This window comes from Protomyctophum parallelum, assembly GCF_964188405.1.
Source record: "Protomyctophum parallelum genome assembly, chromosome: 7".
In the NCBI taxonomy this organism is placed as follows: Eukaryota; Metazoa; Chordata; class Actinopteri; order Myctophiformes; family Myctophidae; genus Protomyctophum; species Protomyctophum parallelum.
Window position 1 is genome coordinate 36,249,293 of NC_139705.1, and position 21,317 is coordinate 36,270,609.

The following is a 21,317-nucleotide window of genomic DNA, read 5'->3' on the forward strand; positions in this document are numbered from 1 at the left end:
GGTTTGTCTTTTTTGAATAGCAGCCCATCAGCAGCTAATCAAATTAATTTTTGAATGAATTATATTTGTTAGTACATGTCTAAAATATATTTTTAAGGTGATAGCTAAATAAGTGTCATAATCCGATTAATCGTTTAAATAATCGGCAGATGAATCGATTATGAAAATAATCGTTAGTTGCAGCCCTTGTGTGTGTGTATATATATATAAGATTCATTTAAACAAACATGCTGCAGTGATTGGGACTTATTTTTGTACTGGAACTGAATGGGTCCTGTCAAATGGACAAAGGTTGAGAATGTAGAGTACCGGTAGACATTTGTAACAAAAACATTAAACGCCAACTTAACGCCACTTAACTTGGACTATAGCTCCCATATCGGTGTGTGACAACTTTGACAAGGGTCTATAATTTACAACCTTGAGGATGATCACCTAATAAAGAGATCAAACTCTGACACTACACATTAAAGCTGAAATGCATAACCTTGTCATACCAGGGATTTGAACCCACATCTCTTGCACAAGAGGCAAGAATTTCACTGAGAATGCTGTTGCATTAGTGTTATGGACCAGAGCTGGTCTCCTGGTACTGGAGCACGAGACAAATTGTACATCTTTACATGACGCTAGTATGTCACAGGGACTTCTTAATGCACAAGGCTAGATGCCATGTTTAGTCTTGTATGATTTATCTGGGGAATAAATCCTGACCTCCAAATCTCCAGTAGTCACTGAGCTGCTTGTCCTGCCTCTGCTATTCTGCTGACCAGCATTGTAATAAAGTATAAACACGGTTTATATGCCATCCTCCATCAGTTGAGGGAGTATGAACCTCATGCAGTACTAAACATCAACCAGTAGGTGTCATACCTGACCACGGTCTAGAATTCTGACTAGAAGAGCAGGGAAACCGCTGCAGTTATGTTGACAAACTTGACACTAAAATACACATTCCAGATTGTAGCTTTAACTTAAATCAATATGAAAGTTCAGTCTTGGGAATGTTCAATCTATGATGGGTTTAAGCTGCCAACTCAATAGATAAGTGCCTCATCTGTCTGATCAAGTGCAAGGAGATGAAAAAGCCAATTAAACAGTCATTGAACCAAAGTACTGATATTACTGACCATTTGCCCTATTGTATGACAAAGTGTCCAAGTTCACAATATGTTGCAAGCTTGTAGACTAGACTGATCATTCTCATAACTACATATTTGACATGCCCAAAATAGGGATGCAAAGTTGAAAGTGGTTTTATTCACTCTGGATTTACTCCATTTAAACCTGCTTTTATGTAATCTCACTATAAAAGATTACGCCATTCCAGGAATAATGAGCAGGGCTCAATGCCCCTGTAAAAAGTTACGTTAAAATAAAACTTGTTTTTTGGGGAAACCAACAACTAAACGTGAGAATTATGTATATGGCGCCACACGTCAGAAATCTATATCCTGGACAACACCATTTTGCAATAAGCTCTCCTTTTGTCAAATCAATACCAGGACAAAATGTGACAAAGGTCAGAGGTTCTACTTCAAAAAGGTTCATGCATTTCATCATAAACAAATTTGGAAATCTGTTCAGATTTCAGACGTTAAATACTTAATCACCCAAATAGGATAATATCATTTATCATGAAATAAAATGTTTGCAGTTAAGTACTTTGCCATCATCAAGATGGAACATTTCTATCACAAAAGTTTAAGAAGCAGTTTGAACAAACAATGTCTTAACAGATATTTTAAACCATGATGGAGAAACAAGCCATCCATGACGCCTCACCATAAGTAATGTTGAGAAATGCCAGCAGGTTTCCTATTAATGACAAAGAGGCTGGCGGTCGTACTGTCAACAATTTATTATTGAATGTACAAAATGCATGATTATGAGTTTAATCCTCATCCTCTTCCTCCTCTTCATCCTGGTTGATCTGGAAGTAGCGGAGCTCATAGCTCTCCTTGGTGTTTGCCACAACACGCAGCCAGTCACGAAGATTGTTCTTCTTCAGGTACTTCTTAGTCAGATATTTCAGGTACCTGAGACAGGAAGGCCATTCAGATTAATAAGGTCTTTCAGTAATGATGAAGCTGAGCTAAACACTGCAGAAGCACCACCATTTCAACACTACACTAAAGTTAAACTTTATGTCTTTTAAGACCTTTTCTATAACCAAATTGTCAATTAAATTAGAAATTGGCAAACATTGTGAAAATATCAGATCGGATCGTCCAAAGTGCTTGTCAGGGTGGTGGTGGGGGGGTCCTTAGGTCAAATATGATTATTTGACCTAAGGACCTAATGTACATATGACGTCGTACATTTACGTGATATGTACGTTGGTGGGAACCCTTGGCCAATAAGGGACCACCATGCTTGATGATGTACGATGATTAGAGCGCCTCTCACTTCACACAGGTGTGATTTTATTATATTATAGTGCAATCACAAGTTGTCTTAAGACACTACATTGTAGAGCAGAGATTAAACATTTCTTTATGAGCAAACACTTGGCAAACGTGGCAAGGAAAGACTACCGTACCCTTTAACTGGAAGAAACATACAGAAGAACCAGGCTCTGGATGGGCGGCCATATGCATTCAACCATTACTAGCTACCAGCATTTATCCACTGTAATACACATGCTAGGCGCTAGGCGCTCTTACCATCATGCATCATCTCATACTGGCCAATCAGAATGGCTGTTGCCACAAATTTACTTCATATTTGGCAGACATTTGACCCAATTTCTCCTTTCATTGTCGATGGAAATTTGAGACGTGTGGGGACAAGATGACGTACATTTTCCCTTCATTGTTAATGGCATTTAATGTTTGTGTTGCGGACATTTTGTGGGGACAAAAGCTGTATATAGGAGGGGCTAGCGCCCCTCAAAAACGACAGTTCAGTGACCCTGTGGTTAGTGTCCACCCTCAGATGGGGTGCATACATTGGTTAGACATACCAACAGTCCGACAGGCGTTAGTCCGACAACACAGACGCTCCCGACATGCGTGGCCGGTTACAACTAACCTGTGGCTTTCTGTGAGGTTAGGTTTAGGGTTTTGGGTAGGGTGTCGGGACTAATGCCGGTCATACTGTTAGTACGTCGGACGAAACACATGCACCCCCTAAGTCTGGGAGGTTGGGATTCAATCCCCAGCCTAGTCATACCAAAGACCGACTATGAAAATGGTGCCCAATGCCTCAGTGCTTGTACATCTGCATTACGCGTTGCATTGTTTAGGTCCCTGTGACATACTAGTGTCATGTGCAGGGGGTGTACTTGTACATCAGCCTGCCTCACGCTACTCAAACAGGAGAGGCTCCAGACCTATTGGCCACATGGCTTTGGAACAATTCCCAAGACTACTTACTTTAGAGCAGTCCTTCATATTGGGACTGTATCAGGATTGGTACTCAAAAGCAGTGGGCATGGGTTTGTTAGAGGTTTTTCAGCTGTTCTAGCTCCTGTTAGGGCTTTAACAAATTAATGCAAGACCCTGGGGTCTGGACCCCCGTTAACAGCTGGTCACGTGAGGTCATCATAGAGCCATCTGTTTGCAGGTTGCAAGCTACAGCTTCAAGCTATGCCCCACCCTTGCTGTACACACGGCAAACAGACAAACCCTGACTCTGTACAACTGTACTGACTGCACACAACACTGAAAGCACACACCGCCAATGTAATGTATTTGATTTAAAACGATAATATAGGTCAAGCTGAAACGGGCGATCCATTTGGTAAGGATGGGAGACAAGTTCACAACCAGACTCGACCTAAGAAACATGCAAAAACTGTTTGGAATTGTTCCCAATGGTAAAACCTTTTATTTATTTTTGCCTTACTGTTAATTGAACAAAAATATCATAAAAGTGTAGGCTAGCCTATAATACACAGTCTGACTGAATAGATTGTTGTTTTATGATCAGAATCTGCTGTTTTATTATCACCGTCACAGCACAGGTTTATAAGTGTAAAGACGTAGGGTAAATATTGTTCTGTGCGCTCCATTATTTTGTAGTTTCCATGAGAAGAGAGGATAGAGTATTATCATTTCAGTCCAAATCAAGATAAAGATTGGTCCATATTAACTTCAACTAATAGCTTGGACTTTTTAGTTAAGGGTTAGATTGGGGGCAAGTCCCTGGCTTATTTAGTTAACAGTAAGTTTATCCATTTAGCCTAACCTTAAAATATATAATAAAGTAAACGCTCATTTAATTTCGCAAATAGGAACAATTCATTCCAATGACACATCACAATGCAGGAAAGGTCTGCAATGAGTCTTGCGTTTTATGCAATTACATTACAAAATAGACTGGATCGAAATGTGATTCCTATAAAGGTTCCCATCAATCCATGCATGAAATAAACAACTAATCGCAGAATGAAGGTCAACATCTATTAGAATGACACAGAATGTCACCAGAACCAATGATGCATTGAAGTGCAGTTGAAAGGGCTTATATAGGAGGAGTGTGTCTGATTGAATTAATTAATCAAATATCTACATATTGAATCAACAAACTTAAAACCTGTCTAGGGTGCACCCAAAAGCTAGAGTATACGTGAACTGCTTTAAGTGAAGTTCCCATTTAACAGAGTTTTGGATGAATTACCTTTTGGAGAAGGGAACCTCAGAGGAAACTGTAATCTTGCTCTTGCTCCTCTCGATGGACACCACACCGCCACCCAGGTTGCCGGCTTTCCCATTCACCTTGATGCGCTCCTGCAGGAACGTCTCCTGGAAATATAAAAATCACACCGGTGTGAAGTGAGGGGCACTCATCATTATACATCTCATGAAGAACTGAATTTATGAGATTGGTTCGCCGATTTGCTCGTCTACACATGATGTAAATTTTCCCTTCATTGCCAACGGCATTTAATGTTTGTGTTGCCACGAATTTACGTCATATTTGAAGGACATATGAGACGTGGGGGGGACAAAAGCTGTATATAGGAGGCCCTCAAAAACGAATAGGTCATCATCAGCTAGCCCACCACCACATATATATCCCCATGTAAAGCAAACTTCATACTACAACCTACATACAGTACATCCAATGTTTTTTATATCTCAGACATCACCACAGAATAGCGTCGATATCCGTGATTCACTTTATTATATAGCTGTGCAAAATGAAAATCAATGTCCGTGTCAAACAGTGGTTCTCACAGAGGGGCCGGGGATCCCCAGCAAAATAACTTAATATAGCATTCACAATCACTTTAACCCTATATACAAAAGTTAGCCGATCTACAACACGTTGTGAGTTTATAATTATCCTGAAAAACTTGAACATTTTGGATTATTTAAACATTAACATAAATGTTGTATGCTGTACCTGCACACAATATTTTAAAGTATATGTGGGGGTCATTGACATTGTCATGGGAAAGGTTTGAGAACCACAGATACGGCCTGTCAGCAGACTTACAAAGTTGGCAGCGTCCATGATGCCATCTTCAACAGGATGGGTGCAGTCCAGTGTGAACTTCAGAACCTGCTTCTTCTTCTTACCACCACCTTTGCTGGTACCACCTTTGCTGGTGCTCTGCTTCTTTGGCTAAAACAAGAATACAGGATCATTACAGCAAATGGTACTAAATGCCAAATGGACACTCGAGTATACAAGGGTCGATTTGGTTTCATTTATACACGCTCAAGAGTTAAATTAACACTCAGGATTGTGTAGTTTAGCAAACTAATGATGGCACATTTAAATGGCATCTGTCAGCTGTGTGGTTAGTGCCACCAATGATTCTAGCTGCCTACATATAAAATACAGGTCACATTTAACCTCATTGTATGTTTTCAACATACAAACCAACATTATAACGACCTATGGTCTAATCCAAGTTTCAAGTTAAAAAACACATTTTTAACACGAGAAGAAAACACAACGTGGTGTGTTTCACAGGAGGCTAATGTTAGCTTAGCAGGCCTCTGGCTGGAAATAACAACAAAATAAGAGGCTCGCGGGGCGTTTGTAAATACAAGCCCACGAGTTCTGCGTTAATGCATTTTTAATATGACATGTCGGTGTGTTTTCGTCGCTTCTACGTATGAATATGAACTGTTATGAGGTGAATGTACAGACACGCGATCACACTTACGACCGGAGCCATGGCGGCGAGTATAGCAGAAAGGAAGAACGGCCTGTGCGCACGCGCCTCATGTGGCTGTATGAATCACACCCAGAGTCATCGATTGAACAAACACATCGGTAATTGATTTACTACTACAGAGCAGAAGAAAGGCCCCATCCCACCCTAGTGTTTCAAGGACCCCCAGGCCCCAGGAGCCCTACAGGTACCCTCAAGACAAGTCAAGCCATGTCAATGTAATGAACCCTGGCCCCTGCTGAGGGATGAGGCCGGGTCCTTGCCTTGGCTGGCCTGGAACCCACTTCAGACCCACCGTTTTACAGGTAAAACTATGTACAGTGCTTTGCAAGACACACTGTGTGCGTGTGTGTGTGTGTGTGTGTGTGTGTGTGTGTGTGTGTGTGTGTGTGTGTGTGTGTGTGTGTGTGTGTGTGTGTGTGTGTGTGTGTGTGTGTGTGTGTGTGTGTGCGTGTGCGTGTGCGATGCCGGAGGGCCTATATAGTACAACACCCGATACTAGAAAATTCTCCATTTTGGGAAATTGCAAGTGTGATGACACTGAAGAAACAGTGTGGGCTTGAGTAGCTCACTAAGTACAGTATGATGATGTCTGATGATGTATTGACCCACGTACATGACATCACAGACTGTGTGATGATGTCACAGGGGGCGAATTAACAAAACCACACAGTAATACTTCCCTGCTTACAACAATAAACCTCACCTAACCCTATAAAGGCAAGTGGGGAACATAGAACACCTGGGGCGCACACATTTTCGGCAAAGTTTGTCCAATCGAACGACGATTATTAAACCAATGGTCCGGCAATCAGGGATTTATACTGGCTGATTGGTGGAGCGGCACAAACATATGACACTCTGACTCCGCCAATCCATGAAGCAGACGGTTTAGTTTGGCCAATCAGGGAAGCATGCACCTCTGACCCGCATTTTTCTGTTCTCGGAAACTGAGAACTGAAAAAAAAATTATTTGAGAAAAAAAATGTATACTTGTGTGAAGTGAGCAGCGCCTATGAGCATGTATGATGATGATGTCAACTTACTTGTCAAGTGTCATAGACATATCATAGTAAATGTTGCCATTGACATGATGTCACAGGGGGGGGGGGGGGGGGCACACTGCACAAGCCACGTGTTAGTGCCGCTCAAAAAATAATAATAGTGGAGGTACTTCGGAGACTTAGTCCCAAATTTGGGCAAGGTTGCAGCCCAAGCGCCTCCCAATAGAAATTGGGAGGGACGCCAGCCAGGGAAAAAAATATGAAGGACAGTACACCACGATAGCAATTAATTTGGTTGCCACCGCTTGGTTGCGTTTGTAACTTTCAGTATACGTGTTGAAGGCTATAATATCATTGGCTGAAGGCTAAATTAACTTCCCTGGTTGACAAGTTGACAACATTCAGATTAATTGGAGGTGGGTCATCATGGATGACATCAACAAACGTCTTCATGATGCGTTAGTGTGGAACAGAGAGGTTCTCAAAGTGGGGTCTGTGGAGCTTGATGGGGTTCCAGATCCCCAGCAAAATGAGGAACACTTTAACCACTTTAACTTGAATTTATAGCCTTCGGCCTTCGGGTATTCCAAAATAGCTGATCTACAAGTTCACAACTCGTTGCAATGGGTTATGAGCTTGTAATGACTATTTTCAAAACATTTTTTTATACTTTTAAAGTTTTGAAAATACTTATATACACCTAACGGCTTATGAGGGGTTCTGGTACCAAACCTTGACAGCTGGGGGTCAGCCAAATACATATCAATTTGGGGGTCCTTGACATGAAAATATTTGAGAAACTGGTGTGGTAGAACTGTGTTGGTGTATAAAGAGAATGAAAGACCACACGCCAAAACTCTTCTCAAAATGGGGTCCAGGGACCCCTGAATACTTGACAGGATTCCAGGGGTGCCCCAACTAAATGAGGTACAGTTTAAGCAACTTTTATTTTAGGCTATTTTTGACAGATGTTGGCAAATCGTCTCTTATGGGAGTCCCTGGCACAAAACCTTGTATGAGAACCAATGGTATAGTTAGATTGGATATGCATGATTGGTCTTGCAAAATGTTGTAACTCAAACTACAATTCCCACAATGCACTGTAGACCGAAAGGCCCAGATGTATTGAATCCCACCATAAAGTTCTTAAGCTCTTTGTGTCTTCACATAACCGGTAACCGGTGGCTTGCACTCAGTCATAATGAAGACCAGTGTAAAAGATGATCCACACCAGCAGAAAAAGCGCAAGGGAAGTCATGAAGCCTTCTTTGGTGAGTTCGCATAGACCGCCATACTCCTCCTCGTCAATGTGCTTCTGAAAGTTGCGGAAGTATACATACAGGATGCCCGAGTTGATGATGCAAAAACTGGCTATTGCCTGGAATCCCTTCAGTGGTACTACACCCCATAACACACCAAGGATTACTGCAACAATTTGACGAAACCAGTAAACCACATCTAAAAACTCATCCTTCTCCTTCCAGACAGCATTACCGTCAAATGCTTTTTTCCATGTGTTAAGCGCATTGCTCCATCTGGACTGCGTTACTGCATTCTCCACACGCACAACCCTATTGTTCATCTTTCCCTGTTTTCACCACGGTGTGCAAATGAGCATGATGCACAATGCACGCACTTATATGTCGTCTATGGCGTCATAGTGACGTCACTGGACAGGGGTGTGGCATTCATTCAAAGCCCCAGGGGCTTGTTGCCATTGTGGTCCTGTGTATTATATTCATTCAAAATATATATTCATATACCAGTAGCTATAATCTATAATCTTCATTGACAACATGGATCATTAAACCTGGCAACAATTGCCCCATGCATCAACCCCAAAACAGTGCCATCATATGCACCACTCACCACCACAAGTAAGATGGAGGACAGGAAGCTAGTGCATGCCTCCTGGTGGAGAGCTGTGCACTACTGATAATCGCATCTTTCTAGTTAGTCTACTACACTCTTATAACAAGGTCTGTTAGACCTTGTAGTACATGTAGATTACCACCAGAGAGAGACATTGGAGGGGGTCAAAGAAGGCAATGCCTATTTTGGTCACTTTAGTGTCAGTTATGAGGCATCTGATTGCCTGTCATCAGGTTACACTGCTTATTGTTCCATTGCCACATAACACGCAAGCACACATGCACAAACACACACCCAGAATAAAGAGTTGACTGTCTTTGGCTTTGGCCAGAGCTGCATCCTCGTGGCTCAGTCAACTCGGAGACCCTCTGGCATACAGTACAGTGAGTAGCAACAGGAGAGCTGAGGTAAATATATCTGCATTATTCATGATTCACATGATGTCTTGGACTTGGCAGAGTCTAAGTTATTGTATTCTCTTTGGCTATTCAGTTTAGTGTGACAGCCGAGGGAGAACAATGTCTGCAGCTCAGTCTTGTGAGTTGATTCTTCTTGACGAAGGAAGAGAATAACGGACAATTCATTCTGAGATATCTTGTTTTACTAAGGGGAGAAGATTGTTGTTATTATTTTGCATTTCTTTTTTATACCAAATGGCTGTATGTTTCATGTATCAAATGTATTGAATTTAAGTTCTTTCCTCGTCTGAATGACAGCATTTCCAGATGTCTGGTGGAATCTTCTGTCCTTTGGAAAACCTGTACGATCCAGACGGTGCCAGTTGTCACCCGTTGGTGTGCCTGTTGTGTCATGAACAGTACGAGCAGCCTTGTCTTCTGGACTGCTACCACACCTTCTGTGCCAGCTGTCTCCGTGGCAGGGCTGTGGATGGTCGGCTCACCTGTCCACTCTGTGGGTAAGCACTAAAACCATAGATGTATTAACCGCTTAAGCTCTAGTACTATAGTGAATACTTAGTTGTAGGCCTACTACAGTGTAGCACGAAAATAGTGCAAATAGTAGATCTACAAGCTCATGGCGTTGTGAGCTTGAGAACATTGGTGAAAAAAATAACCTTTTCTTGATGCTGAAAGCATGCATGGAATTTATGGACATTGGACAATTGTGGAAAGCAACTAAGTACAGCAAGTACTTTACTTGAGTACACTTGTGAGGTAGGCTGCCTTTACTTGAGTATTTTCATTTTTTATAGTTTATACTTCTACTCAATACATTTCAGAGACAAATAGGGTTTACTCCACTGCAATTATTTCTTATTACTTATTACTTTCTTTGAGATTACTAGATTTTCATTCCGTCTTCAAATCTTGTCCTACACATTGTGCTGATCAGAACAATGGTCACAGAGTTATGGCGATTTGAATTATTAATCACTAACACTACTGTACTGCTGGTGTGACTATTCTTATGCCAGACCCCTGAACAGTGTCTGTGTCACGTTTGGTGTGGCTTGGAGCATTGGTGCACTTGAGGCCCTATAGGGTTACATGGCCGTTGATGTGACTATTTCAGAGTGCATAGTGTTTACAGCCTGTAGTAGTTTACAGGCTAGTTTACATTATCTTATGTAAGAGTGAAGGCTGTATTGTATGAACCTCACACATAATCCCAAGTCTATAATAAAACAATAAGCACAATAACCAGTTGTTGTTCTCTCCTTCAAAACCGCTCTAATAGAGGACTTAGGTGGCTGCAATTCAGAACTGGCCCCTGTGTGTCCTGTGGTTCAATTAATTGAATACACAGGACCCCAATGGAAACAAGCCATAGTGTACTTTCTGTGCTTAAAAGTATTCAAACAAATCAAATATATTTTAATGTCCCCATAATCTTTGACTTGAAGGAGATTTTGGCCTCTAATATGTTAGATTATGTGCTGTTATATTTAGCTGACATCAATCCATGGATTGTGCGTGCAGCTATTTGTGGACATGGTTATCCATGGAGACCTGGGAAACACTTGGTAATGGGAGGGGAGAGATATAGAGAACAAACACTTGGCAGTCGATGAAGAGAATACAGCCGACTGAGAGGCCCACAGGAGAAAGATTTTCTGGATGAAAAATGGATGAAAATGGCGCTCAATGACGTTTTTGTGTTATCATTTTTATTCATGATACTGTACTGTTTAGTGTTACTCCTATACCGATACCAGTATAGAAAAAGCTGCCGATACTGCATAAAATGCTGGTAATGGTATCCTGTGAGTGTGCCAGTCTATGCCTGTAATTTATCACATGATAATGATATATAATTTACATAAAATAATTATTCTTTGAATGCTTCAGTTGATGTTGCACTAGCAGCACTACTGTTTAATACACTTACTGTTAACTATTAACATTATTCTTATTTTTACTAACTTGTGGCTACACTTTAACAACTCTTAGTGGAATTATTATTTTCCTAGGTTTTTCTTTTTTTTAATTGGATGGGCACTCGGTATCGACCGATCTGAAAGTTGTAGCTATTGTAATCAGAATGGGAAGGTTTCGATTCCCGCTGGGGACGCTGTGGGCGTGTTATCTCCTCCGCGTCATCAGTATACCCATACCCGAGGCTGGCGAAAGGGCCTTTCTGTGTGGAGTTTGCATGTTCTCCTCGTGTCCCCTAGGGTAGGTACCCTCACAAAAACATGCAGTAATCCTGTTCTCTAAACTACTGGCCAGCCTGTTGGAGCCTGATGGAGGGGAAAGGAACTGGTCGCAATAACGTGATCCTTCCACGTGCTACGTCCGACCGGGGAAACTCTCCCCTGTCAGGTGAAAAGAAGCAGCTTGGACTCCTCATGCATAGAAGGAAGCATGAGGTCAGTCCGCTGCCCTCCCAGGTTGGCAGAGGAAGCGTAGCGCCCAGGATCACATTAGATAATTGACACTCATGGGTGAAAAGAATGGGTTGCGTGCGTGCGTGTACGGTACGTGCGCATGCTCATGTGTCCATATTTGTTCTTCTAACAGACAACCATCTACAGTAAAAGGCTTCAGTGCGTTACCCCCTGAAGACCGCCTTCTCAAGTTCCTGGTGGACAACACCACAGACAGCGAGGAGGCCGTTCAGTGTTCCAACTGTGATCTGCCGTGCAACAAGCAGGTGTGTTCAGTGTGATCTGGTGTGTGCAGTGTGATCTGCCGTGCAACACAAGCAGGTGCGAGTGTGACAAATAATCATCACCTACAATCAATTATAAAATGCAGTAGTTCTGGACTGTTCATTTTCCAAAACGGCTGCACGACTTTATTAACCACTTGAGTCCTATTGTGTACTTCACCTTATGATGGTGTCGTGCACAAATAGTGAACATAGTCGACCTACAAGCTTACAACACTCATGGGTCAGCTATTTTAGCTATCGATTATCATTATTATTGTTATATATTTTTGTTTGTTACTTCTGCTTATAATGACATGCCAATTATAATGTGAGTACTCCGACCTCATGACTAGTTGGCTACTGAAGTATTTTCACGAGTCCCTCAAAGTTGACATGTGTGCGTGTGTGCGTGCGTGTGTGTGTGTGTGTGTGTGTGTGTGTGTGCTGTGTGTAGGATGTGGATACAATGTATTATTGCAACACTTGTAGTCAGCCGCTGTGTGGCGCCTGCAGGGAGATCACTCACCGTGCCAAGATGTTCTCTCATCACGAGATCGTCTCACTGGCCAAGCGGACCAAGGAGACCCACAAGAAGTGTGGTAGGTTCACATCCCCAAGTGCACAACCATTGTACACTGTAAAATAAAGAGTGTCAAATCCTGCAAATTTAACTCAAGAGATTAATTGACAATGATGATTTTTACTGTACAGTATTGGAGGCAACACATTATAGTATATCAAGACAATCTGTAGGCCTATGTCAGAAGCTCTGAAAATGAGTAAAAGATAAAGCAGATCTCTGCCTCCTGAGCATTTCTGTTTTTCCTGTGCAGTAGTGTAAATAACTCTAGCAAGCTCTATTACTACTTTATTACTATTATTATTTATTATTACTAGATTATTCTCATCACCGACAGACAGACAGACAGACAGACAGACAGACAGATAGAGAACTTCATTGGGTTTGAATTAGTTTAGCGCAGAGCCTCAGATATAGACAGTTACGCAAACTGCGTTCACTTCATGGGGCCAGTCCAATGGCTCTCCTACCAACACTCCTACATAGACTACGCATTGAGCATTAGTTTAGAATTTAAACTAATGTGTAATAAATTGGTCTCCCACAGGGGGCTGATATGTGTCCCTCAATTATGCTGTGTTTTGTGGGTGTGTGCATGAATCAAATGTATATGTACAATAATCAGAGTCTGAGTATAAGGTTGTGTTTTCTCTCTGATTCCTCAGCCCTCCACCAGGAGCTGTACATCATGTTTTCCACAGAGAAGAAGTCAATGCTGTGCATCAACTGTTTCAGAGACATGCAAGTGTGAGTTTGTGTGCAGTGTCATGCAAATCCCACTGAAATAAGGTGCGGTATAGTTCCATATGTTACATTTTGAATCAAATAAGATTCATGATTAGGCTATTTAATAAGTGTTTGTTTCTCTCAGGGAGGACCGGGCCCACTGCATTGATATCGAAACAGCCTATATGCAAGGTTGTGAGAAACTGGACCAAGCCGTCATTGTAAGGCTTAGGCGATTTTCTTGGCTATTATAGTACAGGAGTTATTCATGATTTATTTATACAGCTGCTTATTAGAGAGCTCAATCTCTTGGGAGATGTTAGTCACTATATGTTAGTCACTATTCTTTATTATGTATACATGTATGCATGTACGGTTGCGCTCTAAATTATTCAACCCCACTGCAAATCTGTCAGTTTATTGCCAAAAATCACAAAGTGTCAACTGTCATCACAAATCATAAAAGATCTACGTAAATAGCAACTTATATTATGAGTTGTTACTCCAAATGCCACTTTGCAGCGTCATAATTATTCAAATGGAAAGTGTCTGCTTCACAGAACACCCTTTTGCTATTTTGACCCTCTGCAAACATGGGTTTGCGTTCTCCCATTGCGATTTTCTATGCAATGACCCTACACTGCAAACTTCTGAGTGTTATTTAATGAATACATGTAATGAAGCACTCAGCAGCATAAGGTTTGGCACACAGCCTACAGACTTGGAACACAGGGTTAAAATGCTAGCTACAAACACAGGGTTCAGCACATGGAGGTGACGGATGGATGGCAAATGAGCTGAAGTCAAAGTGGTGTTCATCACAGGTTTTTATAATGACTGGCTGATTAGGAGATGAGGCCCAGGTGTGTCTCCAAACACCAAGCCACACCTCCAATCTCCACTCGACTCCACCCTCCAATCACCATATAGGGCACAGAAAACACAGGAATCAGTCAAGAGGGTTAACACACCATATGAGGCCACCTAGGGCCGTAACACCATCAAATAGACATTTATTATATACACTCACACAGTTACAAACGTAACACAGGGGATTTTACTGTTCTGTGTTTGTTTATACCAGCAGTTAACTTATTACCATACTTAATAATTTTATAATAGCACATGCCTATCACACATAATCTGATCAGGCAGTCAAGGAGCTCCAGACATCAGCCCGGGAAGCCATCGTCCTGCTCAAGGCCATGATCTGCGAGGTGAGAACCAACGTTGAGGATGAGGAGAGTGCCATCGGCACGTTGTTCAATAATCTCCAGGTGAGCTCAAATACTATTAAAACATAATGTGATTGAACTAAGTGAATTAAAAAGCTGGACTAATATGTATGAAGATAGTCTGCTAAAGAAAGCACTGAAATAACAGCATGAATGAACATCATTCTCAAAGACTGTATACAAAAGAAGGAAAAAGATTCAAAGCTAGGCTGATTTTGTTTGTTTTCCACTTCTTCAGGTGAAAAAACAGTAGATTAAAAACATGGCAAACACTGCCCTCTCATACAGTAGTATGAGAGGGCAGTGTCACAACATGAATGACAGAGAGATTATGATTTTTGTCTCCACCAGGCCGAAGGCATGGGGGGAGAGTATGTTTTGCACTCCGTCCGTCCGTCCGTGTGTCCGTCCGTGTGTCCGTGTGTTCGTGTGTGTGTCCGTGAGCAGCTAATCTCGGCCACCGTTAACCCGGTCGATGCCAAATTTTGCACACACACTCCCTGGATGCCAACGATGAACCTCTGCCCCAAACTTTCCAGAACGGCCTGTTATAGCGCCACCAGGAGGCCGCTTTGTGCAAAACAAGTTTTTCCTACAGATTTTGTCCAAACATCGCGCAAATTGGTACACAGTCTCTCTAGAGCCATTCAACGAAACTTTCAGATTTCTCAGACTCCATCCTGATTGCTTAAGATTGGCTTCCAAAGTTCACAGGAGTGCTTAGTTTCAAACAAAATGTTGCAAATCATGAACACATCGCGTGATTTCCGTGAAATTGTGCACGCACATTCCCACTAGGCCGAGGACGAAATGCCACATGAACAATTTCAACTCAGCCTCAAGGTGGCGCTATAACTGGCCGAAAAGTGTTTTTACCTCTAACTGCACGGATCTGTGGATAATTTACTTTTGTTGCCCTTTTATCCAACCACCAGATGAAGGCAAGCTGCAATGTCCTACATTCCTATCCTGGTGGAGACCTGTGCCCAGAAGGGCACTTTTTCTAGTTTTGGTTGAGAACAACAGTATATTGACAAAAACCTTAATCACCCTTTCAGGAGAAACTGGCTGAGAGGAAGAAGATCCTGCTGAAAACAGCTCGAAGGTCAGATGGATGGTGATTTCCAGCACTCATTTTAGGCTCAGTGAATCACAACTCAGGGTTAAAGTGTTGCTGCGAATCCAAAGATGGATCCCTGATAGCCAATGCATAGCGTTGAATTGTTTCAAATATTTGGGTATGCTATATTGACTATTACGCTCATGGATCACCCACCCACACTAACGTAACACTACTGTTTTGTAGCCAGCATGAAGAGAAAGAGAGAGCTTTTAAAGAGCAGCTGTCTCACCTCGCTGCTCTGCTGCCAACTCTGCAGGTAAAGTCCTCCTCTAGTGTTAATACTCTGCTGGCCCTAATGCACCACATTTAACCCTGATCAGGGATCAGGTAAAGTCCTCCTCTAGTGTTAATACCCTACTGGCCCTAATGCACCACATTTAACCAGGTAAAGTCCTCCTCTAGTGTTAATACCCTACTGGCCCTAATGCACCACATTTAACCCTGATCAGGGATCAGGTAAAGTCCTCCTCTAGTGTTAATACCCTACTGGCCCTAATGCACCACATTTAACCCTGATCAGGGATCAGGTAAAGTCCTCCTCTAGTGTTAATACCCTACTGGCCCTAATGCACCACATTTAACCCTGATCAGGGATCAGGTAAAGTCCTCCTCTAGTGTTAATACCCTGCTGGCCCTAATGCACCACATTTAACCCTGATCAGGGATCAGGTAAAGTCCTCCTCTAGTGTTAATACCCTGCTGGCCCTAATGCACCACATTTAACCCTGACCAGGGATCAGGTAAAGTCCTCCTCTAGTGTTAATACCCTGCTGGCCCTAATGCACCACATTTAACCCTGATCAGGGATCAGGTAAAGTCCTCCTCTAGTGTTAATACCCTACTGGCCCTAATGCACCACATTTAACCCTGATCAGGTAAAGTCCTCCTCTAGTGTTAATACCCTACTGGCCCTAATGCACCACATTTAACCCTGATCAGGTAAAGTCCTCCTCTAGTGTTAATACCCTACTGGCCCTAATGCACCACATTTAACCCTGATCAGGGATCAGGTAAAGTCCTCCTCTAGTGTTAATACCCTACTGGCCCTAATGCACCACATTTAACCCTGATCAGGGATCAGGTAAAGTCCTCCTCTAGTGTTAATACCCTACTGGCCCTAATGCACCAAATTGAACCCTGATCAGATTGAAATTAACACCATGGATTTGATACATTTGTATTGTCAGTTCTTAAGTAAAATTAATAATCATTCAAGCATTTAGCACTTAGATTTACCCAAATGTAAAGTGCATTATAAATAAAATCCATTGTCATTATTATTTAAGGTTTTCCAGAAATCAAACCATTAAAACAACACCAAAGTAAATGGAAATAGCAGCACTTTTAGCTCAGATGTACAGTGTATGTCAGTATACACCTATGAACTGTTTTTCAACAGACAACTTATCAATGAGTGACACAGCTCCAACTGAAATCAAATGAAATGCTTTTTTTGTCAAAGAATTCCCATAATGACATTTTAGAACGTATTTATCTTTTCAATAGGAAAGTGAAATGTCAACAATGAAAATTGATATTGTTGCAAATACAGAATATTATTGGGCCTATAGCCACCAGGGAGGCAACCAGAGGAACCTTCACATCCTGACTCACAATGCTCTCCTCTTTCCAGGTTCACCTGGTCACGTGTTCCGCTTTTCAGAATTCAGCGAACAAGTTTGAGTTTCTGGATATGGGCTACGTAAGTCTAATAAGTGGCGGTGCACTTGTACAGCTGTGACGAAGAGTGCACTGTGCACTGAGTAAACCGATGTGTTCCTCACACAGCAACTGATGGAGCGGCTGAAGAAGATAGTCAAGCTGCCCCACAGACTGAGGCCGGGGCAGAGTAGCAAGGTATTTAAAAGACAGGATCTCTGAACTTGTGACTTTGTGAGGAAATATCCTTGAGGTTATCAAGTGGGGCAATAGAGGAATCATATCAAATAGCGTGGCTCAAATTAGGATCTCGGACTTCATGTGGCCAGCCTGTGACGCCAGTGACCTATGACCTATGATGACTCCAAATTTGGGCAAGGTTTCCGCCCTATATGAGCCCACTTGACTTCCATTATAGAAATTAATTAAGTTAATGAACTAAGTTTAATAATTAAATATTTTCAAAAGTAGTCTATAAAACAGGAGGATTTAACTTGGGATTAGCCATCTGATTATCTCAGGCCACACAGACACAGACACACACACACACACACACACATAGACAGAACCACAGACCTGGTCTCGCGTGGCCACTGGCAATCTTTCTCATAAGTTGTCATAACATAAGATACAGGTCTGGACTTATTAGAAACCATGGATTGAATGAGTGAGCAGCTCACTAACTGGGGCATGGTTATACTGTAATTGAATGGTAACAGGACCACAGTCCTGTGTTTTTATGACTGGGTGCTAGCCAAAATTAGAACAATTATTTCTATCAGCAAAATTGGAAAATAAATGTATTAAAAGTTATCTGAGGTATAGCTTTTGTTAATCTAGCATTACTTGGTGCAGTCGCAATGTCTGTTGTTGATTTAGCGTCTATTGTATGACTATCTTTTCAGGTAAACACAGAGTATCGGGCAGAGTTCGCTCGTTGCCTGGAGTCCTTGCTGCTTGGTCAGAGACGCTCCGTGTCCATAGCTGGCAGCGTCTCTGGATTAAGTATGGGCAACGTCAATGTGCTGTGAGTTCTGATGTAATAAGTACGGCATAGAGCCAATTAATAATAAATCCCCAAATATGCATATGCCATCCGAATCACAATATACCGTACGCATACATTACACAATCAAATTGTGTTTGTAGCCTATATGATGATGTAGTGCCTTAATTGGTAGACCACCATATATCATCAAAATCAATCAAATTAAGAATGTAAAAATATTAAATAAATAAATGTTCCTGTTTCTCTCAGTCTCCAGCCATTACTGTCAGGACCATGCCACTCCCCTGTTGGCAGTGAACTGTCCCTGGCATCGTCTGGGGTGAGGAAACCCACCTCCCACCGTTACATCAGTACCAAGGTCCTCCTGGCCGAAGTCGGCGAGACCCCATTCACCAATCACTGCCGCAACTATGAGAACAGCTACAAGGTCCTAATTATTCATGCATGCTGTGCTGTCACTGTCTAGCAACATTCTGTGGGTGCATCATGGTTTAGATCTGAACATTATGAAACTTCTTCATTATGACATTTCTTCCGACTTTCATATCCAACTGCCATAAGAGCTCCGAAGAAGACTTTGGTTTGCCTATTAAATGCCTATTACATTTTTCTTGTATGTCCATCGGACCAGGCACTGCAGATGTCCCTCCAGCAGCTAAAGGAACGAGTGCAGGAGATCCACCGTGATCTGACCAAGCACCACTCCCTCATAAAGTCTGATGTAATGGCAGAGATCATGGAGCACTCTCTGCAGATGGATAAACACATCTCCTCCCAGTACTCCTCCGTGGAGCTGATGAGAGCCATGTTTGAGGAGGTGAGTGGAGGAGAAGATGCTTCCCTTCTGGCATTAGTTCATTTTACGGTGAGATCAACTGTTCCCCACTGTCATCCTTTAATCAGGTTTGGGAGGAGGCCTTTCAGAGGGTTGCCAATGAGCAGGAAATCTATGAAGGTACTGGCTTGCATTCTGCTAGTCAACTTTGAGGCCAAAGCTTACAGTTTTCTCAGAAAGAATATTTTTATTTCACAATCAATTATGTTTTGGGAAAAGCGATATTATATCATTGATTTTTAACCCATATGTTTTATGTAAATGCTCTAAAATAAATGTTATCAATATGACCTTTAACTAAATGTAACCAAATGGACCTGTGAATTACAAATGGATAAATGAACACAGGGTATTACTGGTGTATACAAGTTATTGCTTATACTGTACATCATTTATATTCAACACATGCTCATCTCTTAACAGCACAGCTACATGACCTGTTGCAGTTAAAGCACGAGAACAGATACCTTACCACTATTGCCAAACAGATTGGACCCTACATCCAATCCATTGCCAAGGTGAAGGAACGCCTTGAGCCAAGGTATTGGGACTTGGGAATATTCCCCATCTAACTTCGAAACATAATGCAATGGCTTTCAAGTGACTGTATTATTCTCATTCTAACACATGTTTTGCAGCTATTTATAGGTGTATTGTAGAAAAAACGATATGATAAATGTTTTGAATGCTATGGAATGAAAGTCACTGGGAGGTACAAGTTCTATCGCATGCCTCACAACTTTGAGATCCAAGCAATGCTTTTAGATTATATTAAGACATTAGAGGAGAGACAGACGGAAAGACACAAGGCAGATCTTGAGTCAATTTTGAATCCATATAAAGCAAGTAAGCAACTCATGTTAACCAAGTTTATGTCCTGCCTGGGATTTGAACCGAGCCCCCAGAAATACTTATTGAAGCCACAGAAGCCTGGTGGCCAAATAATTCTACTGCACATGCTTCTACCATCTAGCAAACTCCACACAGAAAGGCCCTTTCGCCAACCCCGCCTCGGGTATGGGCACTGATGACGCAGAGGAGGAAACACGCCGCCAGCACCCACAGCATCCCCAGCAACACATTTCTAACTTTGTATTTTCAAATGATTCACAAATTTATTATATTAAATCATTTCATTATTTTGTGTCTATTCCCCTGCTTGTTTGCAGACTAAAGGAGCCAAAAGAACTGAAAGATGACCGCACGGAGGCTATGCTGAAGATCTATGAAGACAGCACCATGGCTTGAGTTGCTAAGATAATTCACACCTTCCTTTCACCAAGGGTGCGTTCGGAAATGCGTACCGGGAGCGCACTCGCCTATTAGTTTGCATTGCACAGTGCGCTCAGTGCGCTATTTCCGAACGCGCCCTAACTCATGTCCCAGTGTAGAAAAGATATTTAAATAGTCCCAACCAGTCCACTTGTTTTTCAATAGTGTATACTGATATTTAGTCCACCATACAGATGGTGAACAAATGCAAACTAATTTAAATAAAACATTGTTTTAGAATCGAATTGATGAAATATCCTTTAGAGCACAAATAGTTTGGCCACAGCTGAAACATTTTCAGGAAGTATAGATTTACTATCAAAATCAATACTATACAATGTATTGTGAGTAATCTAGCAATGTATGCAGTCTGTATGGCTATTTTGTGATTGTGTATTTGTTTGTCAAGTGTAACATTTTCTCTAAATCAGATGTTCTGAAACTGACATTTTAGGTCAAAAACAAGAACATTATTTGGACCATGACAAAGTATTTCGCTACAGTAAAGCATAGTGACTTGTTTTGCTGTATGTACAGTATTACATATACACATACACACACAATATCAAAACTGGGGGTCTTTGAAATGAAAAAGGTTGAGAATCAGGTGTTTACAAGAAATGTTTTATTTCAAGTCTGTTCTAGACAAGTGCGTCTTGTGAATGAATTCCCCAGGGTCACTGTCACTTCTTCAGTCTCTGTGATAAATACTTTTAAATGCAATAAGGTTTTATGAAACAGTGCAACATATTTGT

At 41.7% G+C, this 21,317-nt stretch overlaps 2 protein-coding genes across 7 annotated transcripts; one reads left to right on the forward strand and one right to left on the reverse strand.

Moving 5' to 3' along the window:
- Positions 1–1,846: 1,846 nt before the first annotated feature.
- LOC310861043 (large ribosomal subunit protein eL22-like) lies at positions 1,847–6,181 on the reverse strand. The gene is made up of 4 exons (XM_083768311.1): positions 6,125–6,181; positions 5,446–5,574; positions 4,624–4,748; positions 1,847–2,039 (listed from the first exon to the last, which is right to left on the reverse strand). The coding sequence occupies exons 1-4, from the start codon at positions 6,134–6,136 to the stop codon at positions 1,895–1,897; spliced, it is 411 nt and encodes a 136-aa protein (XP_083624437.1). The 5' UTR covers positions 6,137–6,181; the 3' UTR covers positions 1,847–1,894.
- Positions 6,182–9,310: 3,129 nt separating this feature from the next.
- On the forward strand, positions 9,311–20,800 carry rnf207b (ring finger protein 207b). Of its 6 annotated transcripts, XM_083768449.1 has the most exons (18): positions 9,348–9,416; positions 9,502–9,546; positions 9,726–9,925; positions 11,991–12,123; positions 12,578–12,722; positions 13,369–13,450; positions 13,575–13,650; positions 14,581–14,706; positions 15,723–15,769; positions 15,971–16,043; positions 17,421–17,489; positions 17,576–17,644; positions 18,352–18,473; positions 18,705–18,882; positions 19,087–19,272; positions 19,359–19,410; positions 19,714–19,831; positions 20,460–20,646. In XM_083768449.1, exons 3-18 carry the CDS (start codon positions 9,735–9,737, stop codon positions 20,536–20,538), a joined length of 1,746 nt encoding a protein of 581 aa, XP_083624575.1. In that variant the 5' UTR covers positions 9,348–9,416; positions 9,502–9,546; positions 9,726–9,734; the 3' UTR covers positions 20,539–20,646. The 6 variants fall into 6 exon arrangements, 5 of the variants coding, with proteins under 5 accessions (XP_083624574.1, XP_083624575.1, XP_083624573.1 ...); XM_083768448.1 differs by lacking the exon at positions 9,502–9,546 and having other exon boundaries at positions 9,311–9,416; XR_014569463.1 differs by adding an exon at positions 20,663–20,800 and having other exon boundaries at positions 9,382–9,925; positions 19,714–19,808; positions 20,460–20,570.
- Positions 20,801–21,317: the final 517 nt, after the last annotated feature.

Excerpts from the sequence above, each read along its gene's own strand:
- LOC310861043 (XM_083768311.1), bottom strand. Across the intron at positions 4,749-5,445 it reads TCATGGACGCTGCCAACTTT|GAGACGTTCCTGCAGGAGCG; the intron begins GTAAGTCTGCTG and ends TTATATTTCCAG. Across the intron at positions 2,040-4,623 it reads GAGGTTCCCTTCTCCAAAAG|GTACCTGAAATATCTGACTA; the intron begins GTAATTCATCCA and ends TTCCTGTCTCAG.
- rnf207b (XM_083768448.1), top strand. The coding sequence starts at position 9,735 with ATGTCTGGTGGAATCTTCTGTCCTTTGGAAAACCTGTACGATCCAGAC. Across the intron at positions 9,926-11,990 it reads CTCACCTGTCCACTCTGTGG|ACAACCATCTACAGTAAAAG; the intron begins GTAAGCACTAAA and ends TTCTTCTAACAG. Across the intron at positions 14,707-15,722 it reads CGTTGTTCAATAATCTCCAG|GAGAAACTGGCTGAGAGGAA; the intron begins GTGAGCTCAAAT and ends TCACCCTTTCAG.